Source organism: Ceratotherium simum, chromosome 22 (genome assembly GCF_057802395.1).
Source record: "Ceratotherium simum simum isolate JZ-2026a chromosome 22, ASM5780239v1, whole genome shotgun sequence".
NCBI classification, from domain to species: Eukaryota; Metazoa; Chordata; class Mammalia; order Perissodactyla; family Rhinocerotidae; genus Ceratotherium; species Ceratotherium simum.
In genome coordinates this window covers 19,086,092-19,098,177 of record NC_141921.1, presented here as the reverse complement: position 1 = coordinate 19,098,177, position 12,086 = coordinate 19,086,092, and the positions used below count along the sequence as shown (strand labels likewise).

Here is a 12,086-nt window from a genome sequence, read left to right as displayed (position 1 = left end):
ATTTTGCTGTGGTTGTTTCAAAGATAGTTTTTTTTAGCTCTGGCGCCTGAGAAGAGGCAGATGGAACATAGTAGGAAGAGCATATTTGCTGGGGAAGACGTCTGTTTTGGACATGTTGAGTTTGAAATTTGAATAGGATATCCAGATGGAGATGTCTAATAGGCAGTTGAGGTATATACCAAGGACTTGAGAGGTAATCTGCCTGGGATATGATGAGAGCACCCCAATAAGAATGTTTAAAATCATCAAAGTTGGTGCCTGATTGGGCTAATTTTTTGTTTGTTTGTTGCCACTAAAGATTTTTGTTTTTTTACTGATGTCCTAATAGTTTATAACATTGTGAAATTTTGGTTGTACATTTTTGTTTGTCAATCACCATATGCATGTCTCCCTTCACCCCTTGTGCCCACCCTCCACCCCTACTGCCCCTGGTAACTACAATACAATTTTCTCTGTCCATGTGTTGGTTTATATTCCACATGTGAGTGAAAACATACCGTGTTTGTCTTTCTGGCTTATTTCACTGAACATAATACCATCCAGGTCCATCCATGTTGTTGCAAATGGGACGATTTTGTCTTTTTTTATGGCTGAGTAGTATTCCATTGTATATATATACCACATCTTCTTGATCCAATCATCAGTCGAGGGACACTTGGGTTGCTTCCACTTCTAGGCTATAGTGAATAATGCTGCAATGAACAGAGGTGTGCATAAGCCTCTTTGAATTGAAGAGATTCCCAGTAGTGGGATAGCTGGATCATAGGGTATTTCTATTTTTAATTTTTTGAGGAATCTCCATACCGTTTTCCGTAGAGGCTGCACCAGTTTGCATTCCCACCAGCTGTGTATAAGAGTTCCCGTTTCTCCACATCCTCGCCAACATTTGTTATTTTTTGTCTTGGTGATCATAGCCATTCTAATGGGCATGAGGTGATATCTTAGTGTTGTTTTGATTTGCTTTTCCCTGATGATTAGTGATGTTGAACATCTTTTCATATGCCTATTGGCCATCTGTATATCTTCTTTGGAGAAGTGTTTGTTCATTTCTTCTTGGGCTAATTTTTTATATATTTGACTTCTCACTTTACCTAGCTCTTTAAGGGCAGCAGTAGTCTCCATCCTCGGTACCCAGCACAGTATTGCCACATAGTAGACATTTGTGGCATAAATGAATTTATTGAAACAAAGAGAAGAGGCCATTAATTTAGTCTCTGCAGAATGCAAGTGAACTGCAGGGAGTCATATTATCATTTATTACTCCTTTCTCTTTCAGTTTTGTTGGTGTTTAAAATTAAAATTTCTAAAGAGAAATAAGAGACCTCCATTTTTCTTTACTGCTTTTGATGGAATTTTGTTTATGTGAGGTACTTAATATATTATTTGGGTGGCTATAATTCATTCAGCTTAATCTTGAGCTTTTAAAAAAGATGATAGTGAAGAAGATTATTCCAGCGATTCTTCAGATGCCCCAAGTATGCCCATAGTGGGTATGTTAAAGAGACCTCACTATTTCATTGGACTAACACATGAAGGGAACAAGATTTAGGAATATAAAAAATATAAATCAGTATAGGGCAAAGGGTAAACATAAATACCCATGGGGTATTGAATCTTTGAAATTATGTAATTTGTGGAAGTCTTAATGGAATGTCTGTGTCAGGAGATATTGATTGGTGGCAGGAGCGCATTCTAAGGGGAAGGTGAACTATGGAAAGACCCACTTCATCTGTATGCCCTCTGCCCTTCTCTTTGCATACGTTAGCCAGCAGTTGGTTAATTTGCATGTGGAGTTTCAACTATCATGTTGTGTTGACTCATTCTGAAAGCTCCACGAAGACAGGCCCCCATGTCTTTTTCCCCAGCACCTAACACTGTATATAGAATAGGCTATCAATAAATATTTGTCAAATGAATAAAATGGTGAATGTATTCAGCAAACATTTAGTGAGACTTGAGAATGGCCTGTTGGGGAGGGGGTAGAAGTGAGTGGAGGAATGTTAGGCCTATAAAGATTGATAAAACATAATTTCTGACCTCAAGCAGCATAAAATCTGGTACTGAATATAAATTTCGAAGCTCTCTGGTTTTTAGGTTAACCAGTGCAGACAATAAGTAATGCTGACCTAAAACAGAATTTCTTTCTAAGATAGATTTTAATAAATTTCTTGAGAGATTATGTGAAATCTTATTTACATAAAAGCACACATTGTATGTTCTTTCTCTCTATTCATTTAGCTGGAAAAGGACTGTTATGGAGTCAGTTTTATGATCCTCTGTTATTATTGTTTTTCTCTTATTTTATTAAAATTTGGGGTTTGATTAAATGGGGACATAATGCACTTCTGAAAACACAGAAGGAGCCTACTTCTTCAAAGTGATAAAGCAAAGATTCTTTTTTTTTTTTTTTGGTGAGAAAGATCAGCCCTGAGCTAACATCCGATGCCAATCCTCCTCTTTTGTGTTGAGGAAGCTTGGCCCTGAGCTAACATCCATGCCCGTCTTCCTCTACTTTATATGGGACACCGCCACAGCATGGCTTGACAAGCAGTGTGTCGCTGTGCCCCAGGGATCTGAACCTGTGAACCCCGGGCTGCTGAAGCAGAGCTTGTGCACTTAACCGCTACACTACTGGGCCAGCCCCATAAAAGCAAAGATTCTTGACTGAATGAATATACTAACATAGCTAACTGGCTTGATTATTCAGGTATGCAAAGATCAGATAATCCAGTGTGTTAAGAGAGCTTTTTCTGTATACGGTATAACGGTTTATCGTGTATTTCCTTGTAAGGTTCACCGCTCCCCCCAACCCCCACAAATATTCAAGACCAGTCAGTTCTTAATTATCAGAACTGATATAGAGACTGTTAGTGTGGAAACTAAAGCTGCAGAAAACCTAGTGGAATCCTGTACTGCTACCACAGTATTTGTAGTTCTTTAGGCAGAAAAATCAAAGTGAAGGCAGGAAGTTAGGAATCTTTGTTATTCTGGGAGTTATTAATTCAAATCATATGTAATTCACTCAAGATAAAGCTGTCCTGTGAAAAAAAGACTTTCCTATTGAAGTAACCCCAACCAAAGATTATTAGGAACTGCCTAGCCCAGTCAGAATGTATATTCTAGGCGAAAAAACTTGTATCCTGCCTATGCATAATTCAAGTGTTAACCTAACTAGATATATCAATTAAGCGTAAGTAAAACCTAATCATTTGTTAGAAGAAAGAAATATATTAGTAGAAGAGAGAGCAGCTCCATGGAACCTAGAGAGTCCCCAGACAAGAATATGGCAGTAGTTTTCCAGGACTGTCCAGAGAGAACGTAAGCCAGCTTTCCACCATCATTTGAACAGATTGTTAGTGTTGGACACATGTAATTTATCAGGCTTTATTGTGGTTTCATTTTCCTTTGTTTTAGATTTTGTACTTACCAGATAACCTCTTAGATACCACAGTATGGGGAATGTGGTACCCTGGGTGGTAACATGACTATTCCCCACTGTAAACAAATAAACTGGCATTTGGCCTATATGTTAATTTTTTAAAAAATAAACTTCATTGAAAATAAAAATATAACATCAACCTTATATAAGTTGGTTAGTGTAAATTAAGCCTAATCAATTCTGTGTGTGCAGGAAAAAATGGATCTTATGGAGCTCTAGAACTGAAGGCCATACTCAAGAATAAGTCTTTTCTTGTAGAAGGCAGGGATCATAGTCTTCTTGTGAACTCCTCAGTGCTTGGCACGTGGTTGGTGCTTAATTTAATGTTGTATTAACAAAACTCATTATTGAATTTCAGAGATGGTAACTCTAGACCTCTAGTGAGAACTATTATAGGTGTTTTATGGCTCTGCTCTTAGATTTGTTCTCATGTTAAAAGAGCAGTTGTGGCTTTTCTTTAACTCATCAGAAACAATTCATTAAGTGATGAAAATAGAATCTTCTAAACTGGAGCCTGAAAAGGCAAATAAAAGGTGTATACAGCTGTTAGGAAACAAGGGAGGGGTAGTGCATTTAAGAGCAAAGACAGTCTGTTTCATTGTTTTTATTTTTTAAATAATTAAAACTTTAATTTTATATTTTAGACCTTATTGCAATATGCAAGCAACAAGAATGCATCAGAACATATTGTGTATCTTCTGGAGGTATATCGGCTTGCCATCCAAAGTTTTGCCAGTGCACGCCCGTATTTAACTACTGAATGTGAAGATGTCCTCTTAGTGCTCGGCAGATTAGTACTGTAAGTTTAATAATTTAAATCACTTTAAAATTGAGTACTTTTGGTTGTAATGTTTGCGTGTCTTCTCTTTACTATGGCATCACTTTATTCAAGGCACCGTTAGAGTCATACCTTCGGATGAACTTTCCTTTGCTCTGAGCCTTCATACTCAGGTTCCCAGGAGATAAAGTACAAGTGAAGCCCCAGCCAAGCAACATAATCTTTAATTGCCTCTAGAGTCCCTTTTCCTACTCAGGCTTAGAATCCAAGAATGATGCATTTTCTTTCTGTCCTTAGGTATAGATCAGTTCAAGTGACAGAGTATCTGGAAACTGTAGTGGTCTTTGAGGAACACTTTGGGGAGAAATACTATGAAATTCTACAATTCAGTTATATTATTTGAACTAAGAATAATTTTACTAGCAGAAAGTATCAGGCTATAGTATAAGATTACCACTCTAAGAGTCCGTGATAATTTAGCTGCTGTTTTAATATTTGGCTGCCTAGTAGCAGACAAAAATTACACCTTTAACGTAATTTTTGTCTACAAATTGAAAAAAGGCCACAGCGATTCAGTTTTTAGCTGGGGAATCCCCTTGGTTTAGCTTATAGATTGTTTGGTGGGATAACTTCTAGTTTGGGTGGTCCATTTTATTTTTCTCTGGCCTCACCTGTTTTGCTTTGTATTCTCCAAAGCCCCAAACCTCAAACACCATACCTTTATGAAACACAAACATTCTTGGTTTTATAATCCCATTATTTCTGCTACTAATCCCCCTTTCTCTATTACCTATGCTAAGGGGTAAAGTAACATTCTGCAAGATTTTAGAGAGGTGTTGGTTGATTGGTATTTTGAGTTGATCTTTATTCAAGTTGTTAAGCATTTCCTTTTTAAAAGTCTTCCTCTTATTTCTTCCAGGTAATGGTTAGGGTAGAAAGAAGAAACTCTTTTTTTTTTTGCTTCATTTGTTAGAGGTAAAGAAATGGCCTTCCAGTCTTTCTGCTTCCTCTGCAAGTGACAAGAACCTATACAGATGACAGTTAGATGTATTCATCACTTTATCAGCTGAATTGACAATAGTACAAACTCCTGTTTTTGTCTTCTGGAATCAGAATGGTTCCTATATGGGTACCCTCCCCACACACTAATAAACTAAATAAAACTGCTTGGAATATGATTTCTAAAAGGTTTATATTATTCCCAAATGTATTAAAGCAGCAACGTAATTATAAAGCCTCCTGATTTTTCTTTTCTCTTTTTTAAAAGTTGAAAAGAATATAACAATGTTGAAGAAAATTTTGAAGAGTAAAAACAAATTGAGAATAGTCTAAACAAATGTAAAAGGTATATTCAGTATCACTGTCATACTGTGATTGATTATGACTGTAACCACCTTTATATACTGACTTAGTTATTTATATTGTAGGAGTTGTTTTGAGTTACTGCTTTCAGTGTCTGAAAATGAACTGCCATGTGAAGTCTGGGTACTATTCCTTCAGTCTCTACAGGTGAGTTGATTTGGGCTCAAAAAAGATCACTGTTTAGGTATTCAAGACACCTAGTTAATTTCCCCCAGTGAACTAAAATTGGAAACTTAGAACACAAACAAATTTATAATATTTTGGTATTAAATTCATGAAACGAGAAGGAGACCTTCCAGATGAAGGGAGTATGTTAAAAATATTTTTTCTTGGGGGCAGCCCAGTGGCACAAGCAGTTAAGGACAAGCGTTCCACTGCGGCGGCCCGGGGTTCTCTGGTTCGGATCCCGGGCGCACACCGACGTACCGCTTGGCAAGCCGTGCTGTGGCGGTGTCCCATATAAAGTGGAGGAAGATGGGCACAGATGTTAGCCCAGGGCCAGTCTTCCTCAGCAAAAAGAGGAGGATTGGCAGATGTTAGCTCAGGGCCGATCTTCCTCACACACACAAAAAAATTTCTTTCATTTGGTTTTGTTAGCCTTTGCATAGCTTAGAAATCAACAAAAAAGTTTTCATTATTCAAAAACAAAGCTTTAGACAGAATAAAGCTATTGATGTAAAATCGTATATGGTTATAAGGTAGCGATATTCGGATCATTCATAGTACACTTATCTAGTAATTTCCCTCTAACACTTCAGGGATTGTGTCAAGCATTATAAGTCTCCTAAACAGCCAAAATAGTCGTCAGAGATTCCGTTCCTGCATTTAACTTATAGGAGAGCTACGTTGGCTCTCCTGTTGGCTTGGTTATCAGCTTTCTTAGTAGGTGAGCAGATCAGAAAGTAGCAAGCTGGGGAGTAGGGTAGGAGGAAAAGCAAGTGCAATGCCAGCAACAGGAGGCAAATTTGCGTATTACTGGTAGAGACAGAAAAACTATTTTAAAAAAATAGATATAATAAGTAATAACTTTCATTCATTTATTATCACTAATTATGTGCCAGACTCTCTGCTCTACATTATCTTTTACATGTTTTGTATCTTTTAATCAAATTACAAACCTCATAATGTGGGAGTCACTTAAATCTCCATTTCCAAATGAGGAGACAGGTGTAGAGAGGTTAATTAGCTTACCCAAAGGTACACCCAGATTTATACCCTGAGGTTGCTTTGTTAACTGCTTCCTCGAAGACACAGACTCCGTAGTAGCCTGGACCTGTGTCATGTAGGCACAAGTAAAGATTTGCATATTAACAGACATACCTCATTATCTGAAAACTTCTTTCTTCTGGGATGTATAACCCAAAATGAAATGATATAATGTTAATCTTTTTCTCTTTGGGGAGGAGAGGATTCTGTGTCATGTTCTTGGCCTATTTTAATCCCTGCAATGTGGTCCTAATTCCTCACATACTCATATGTGTAAGTGCTAAAATCATCTTTCATATATAGCACATTGATTTTGTCACTATGTTTTGAAGCCCGCTAGTAGTTTTGTCCTGGCGTATGACATGCTAGAAAGGCAAATCTTCGTATTCTTATTAGGGCTGTTACTATTATTTTCATTAGTATCCTTGGCACAGAGAATACTCGCGTATTTCTTCATTCTTTTCTTAGATTGTATGCCTAAAGAGAATATTTGCCTTCTTTCCCCCACCTGTATAACTTTTTCTAGTATTTATCGGGCATCTGGGATATATTTTTTATTTTATTTATTTATTTTTTACTATTTCAGTTTTATTTATTTATTTATTTATTTATTTATTTTTTTGTGAGGAATATTAGCCCTGAGCTAACATCTGTTGCCAATCCTCCTCTTTTTGCTGAGGAAGATTGGCTGTGGGCTAACATCTGTGCCCATCTTCCTCTACTTTATATGGTATGCCATCACAGCATGGCTTGACAAGTGGTGCGTCAGTCGGCACTCGGGATCTGAACCTACGACCTCTGAGCTGCCCCCGAAGCGGAGTGTGTGAACTTAATCGCTACGCCACTGGGCCAGCCCCTAGGATATATTTTTGAATAAGTGTTCAATAAGATAAATGTAGTAGAGGTACAAATAAATGTGAGGCCTGGTCCCAGTTGAAATCTAAAAGATAAAACCTTGAAGTTTTCTTATTTTAGATGATAAATAGACAAGGCAGTAGATGATTTTGAGGATACTTTTGATAAGAGAATAGTTTTATCAGAGTAGGGCACAGATAGAACACACTCAATCAGTATTTACAGCTTGTATAAACCTTCTAGACCTTCTCCCTATGGATATAAAATACACTCTGAAATGGATTTTTTATTATTATTTTTTTTAAATTTATTCCAGCTTTATTGAAGTATAATTGACAATGTTTTTCTTTCTTTTTTTTTTTTTTTTGTGAGGAAGATCAGCCCTGAGCTAACACCCATGCCAATCCTCCTCTTTTTGCTGAGGAAGACTGGCTCTGAGCTAACATCCTTGCCCATCTTCTTCCACTTTATGTGGGACGCCACCACAGCATGGCCCGACAAGAGGTGCGTCGGTGCGCACCCGGGATCCGAACCTGGGCTGCCAGCAGCGGAGCACGTGCACTTAACCGCTACGCCACGGAGCCGGCCCCTGAAATGGATTTTTTAATAAAAATTAAATCCTAATTTTTTGCAGCTTTTCATTGTAACTTAATTTTGTCATGGACATATATGTGTCTAGGATTGCATATATAGATCTCCTTTTTTGATGACTGCCTGGGATTCTGTTATGTGGTTGCACCATAAATTATTTGGCAAAATCTCTTTGCTATTTATTGTAAAAAGTGCTAGAGTGAACATCTTGTTCTAGTATTTCTGTATTGCAGATTACAAGATGTGGACTAGAATACTTTTACCTTAAAAAAGAAACAAATTTAAGTTTTAAAATCATTTAAAAAATTCCACCATGGTTTTTACTCTATTTAACGTTACTTTATAAAAGTAACTTTGCTATAATAAATAATATCTCTTGGTAACAGGATTACACACATCATTTTACTCAGAATAAACTAGATTTTGAACAGAAAAAAAGAGAGAAAACTGTAGAAAACTGTTTTTGTTTTTAACTCAAACTGTGGCTTTTTAAAGATATTTTATTTTTTATTTATTTATTTATTTATTTTGAGGAAGATCAGCCCTGAGCTAACATCCATGCTAATCTTCCTCTTTTTGCTGAGGAAGACCGGCTCTGAGCTAACATCTATTGCCAATCCTCCTCCTTTTTTTTTTCCCCAAAGCCCCAGTAGATAGTCGTATGTCATAGTTGCACATCCTTCTAGTTGCTGTATGTGGGACGCGGCCTCAGCATGGCCGGAGAAGCGGTGCGTCAGTGCACGCCCAGGATCCGAACCCAGGCCGCCAGTAGCGGAGCGCGCGCACTTAACCGCTAAGCCACGGGGCCGGCCCCAAAACTGTGGCTTTTTATTTAGTTGCTGTGTATCATGGTAGGTGATAGTGTTTCCTGCTGAAGTGTAATAGCACATGTCTGTTAGATGTTACCAATACGGTAAACAAACACAGAAAAGTCTGAAATTTTCACAGGGAATCTTCATCTTCACTGCAAAGGAAATGTCTGTCGTCCTAAGTTAAGGAGAAAGTAGCCTGAAGACAGGTCAAGCCGTTAAAGGAAAATTGCAGCATTAGTTAAATATTGCTATTAGTAAACTATTAATTGGAAATATCACTTCCTCTGTTAATTTTATATCTTAAACCCTTTCTCAGCAGAAGATAACTCAGCATATTGGGAGTGTGTGTTAAAAACCTGTCATTTTGACATAAAAATTAAGGGGGAAATATGAACTTTATTTCTTATATTTCATTTAAGTGAATATAAGATTATATTCTTAGATCTGTCAACATTTTTAACTTATATTTTGCAAAGGAATAGTGCTGTAAATGGAAACTTATGTTCTTTGAGGCTTTCAGCAGTCTAAAATAAGGGAAAACATGTTAAAATTTTAGAATATGGGAACAGTCTGTAATCCTCACTAGTAATAGACGACAGTGAGACATTTAACCATTTATGTCAAGTTAAATTTCTGACCCCTTTCTTCCCAGCTTTTGTGTCTATAAGTATTTTAAAGAATAGACTATTGGCAATTATATTTTGTTTGTTTTCTAAGGAGATAGAATGAATGACAGCTAATAACATAGACTTTCCATGACACTTTATATAGAGCCACCTCTCATTTAGAAAGTCATTGATAGAAAAATGTAAATAACTAAAAAAGTATATAACAATTGGTATTATTAAGTAATATTTCTCTTAGAAGGAAAAGGTTGCCTGTGTGAATACTGTAGAGTCAGTGAATACTGTAGAGTCTTTTAAAAGAAAGCTGTACCAATGGCCTTAAAATAATTTAGTAATGCAGAGATTTAAATTGCATTGTGATAATTTTACCTAAGGAGAATTCAGGAAAACATTTTAAATGTACCCTTTAACTTAGTGGAAACTCCCTAGTTTTATTTAGAAGAGGTAGCCACAGAATTTCACAAAGCTTTGAGGATAGTTTCTTTTCTTCTTATTTATTTTTAGGAAATCCAAGATATAGGTCCTTTCATAGGTGTTCTGATATATTGAAAAGGCAAAACTACATTTTATATTGCTTATTAGCCTGTTTTCTGGATATGCTGTTTTTGTTTTAGGAGTCACATGATGCATTATTGGAATTTGGGAATAATAACCTACAAATACTGGTTCATGTTACCAAGGAAGGGGTATGGAAAAACCCAGTTCTTCTTAAAATTCTCTCTCAACAGCCAGTAGAAACAGAAGAAGGTAAGCCTGAAAACTTTACTGACTATATTGAAGGAGGCTTTAGTTCTAAGACAATTAAAATTATTTATGGGTTAAAATTTTATAAGTTTCACCTGCGTGTCTATACCCAGGCATTCTGTTCTCCTTTGAATAATAAAAACTAACCATTACCATTTAATGTTTTGCCTAAGGATTCTTGCATTTTTAGGTAGTGTTTTAAGTATCCCTTTGTACTTATTTTAAAATGTTGCATTGAGTAACAACATTCATAACAAAGTTCCTGAGGAAGAAATGAATAATCTGCTTCTAAGTCTTTGGTATATAGTAGAGCTTTGCTCATATTTTGTTCATTGGTTACAACAGCCGAGGACCATGAAAAAGACTGCTTTTTTTATTTTAAACTTATGAAATATTAGAATTTAGCGTTTTGTGTAGAAATGCAAAGAATGAAAATTTTTATTTGCAAAATGGTTGGTTTAAGACCAGAAGATTTATGAATTTAATTTGACGTTTGCATTTTAGACACACAAAAGTATCTCATTTGATATGGCCAACAGTTGTGATTTTATTTGCTTTAAGTTAGTGGAAAATTAAAAGGATCACATTCTGTTATGTTAAGTATGTTTCGGGAATAAAAATGAGTTTCCGAACAGTTTTTTTATTTACACTGTTGATACATCTTTAGGTCCTACAACAGGCCATTTGAATGTTGATGCTTTAAAATCTCTCAGTTAGCTTATTCATTCACCAGGTTTGACAACCTACTGAATACGTGCTCTTTGGGTTTTTCTGTATAGTGAGAAGATTGGCAATAAGGGTACTTAGATTTTCTCTTGGTCCCTTTCCTCTGATAATTCTATTTATCAGTTATACTAACAGAAAAGAAAAAGAGTAAGGAAAGGAGCTATTAAATAGAAAAGAGATTGGTGTTTATTTTCTGTTGAGATTCCCAGTAAATGGCATCCCGCTGTAAATATGGGCAGGTGGAGGATAAAATACCACCTTTGTTATTAATAAAAGTTGTTAGAGGACAGAGCCAAATAATTTCAAAAATACCCCAGAATTAGGCAGATCCCAGTTCAGATAAGGCCTAACTAGGGCAGAGAAGAACGCATGGTCTCTGTAGACAGGTCCAAGCCCAAGAGGAAAAAGGGTGGAGTTCTGTTAAATGTCCCCAGTTTATTTTCCCCTGATGTACTAATCAAATATATCACCCCACCTCAGGAGTTAATAGTACTTAATTTCTTTTCACATAGAAAAAAATCAAGAAATGGGGAGAAGCACCGTTCACCTGACATTCCATGGTATTATATCTATTCAGTAAAGACTAATTAAGCACCCACTATCTATAAGACTCTGAATGGGAACAGAATACCTACATATCTAAGGAATTCTTCTGAGAACCGCAATATAAGTGGTGGGCAGCCTGTGGCCTGCCTATTTTCTCAATTGGCCCTTACCCTAATTTCAGATCAGAAGATTAGAAAGCTTCCTGTATTGCTCCACTGCCCTTGCGGCCCATATACTAACATTTGATGCCAGAAGGCAATGACTAACATCTCATTGTCTTCTGTTCAATAACATAGTAATCAGAAGTATAAAAATACACATTTTTTAACTTCTATGTAACTCAATAAATGCTTTTCAGTTTAGTTTTTTGAGTAAAAGAAAAGTCTATAAGATTTTTATTT

The 12,086-nt window shown here is 36.4% G+C and overlaps 1 protein-coding gene across 1 annotated transcript in view; it reads left to right on the top strand.

Moving 5' to 3' along the window:
- Window positions 1–12,086, top strand: part of RLF (RLF zinc finger) — a 79,324-nt gene that overhangs the window by 23,688 nt on the left and 43,550 nt on the right. The window contains exons 2-4 of the mRNA XM_004426012.3: window positions 4,084–4,238; window positions 5,645–5,726; window positions 10,284–10,416. Of these exons, the coding sequence (XP_004426069.2) occupies window positions 4,084–4,238; window positions 5,645–5,726; window positions 10,284–10,416 (370 nt within the window). The remainder of the gene's footprint in view (window positions 1–4,083; window positions 4,239–5,644; window positions 5,727–10,283; window positions 10,417–12,086) is intronic.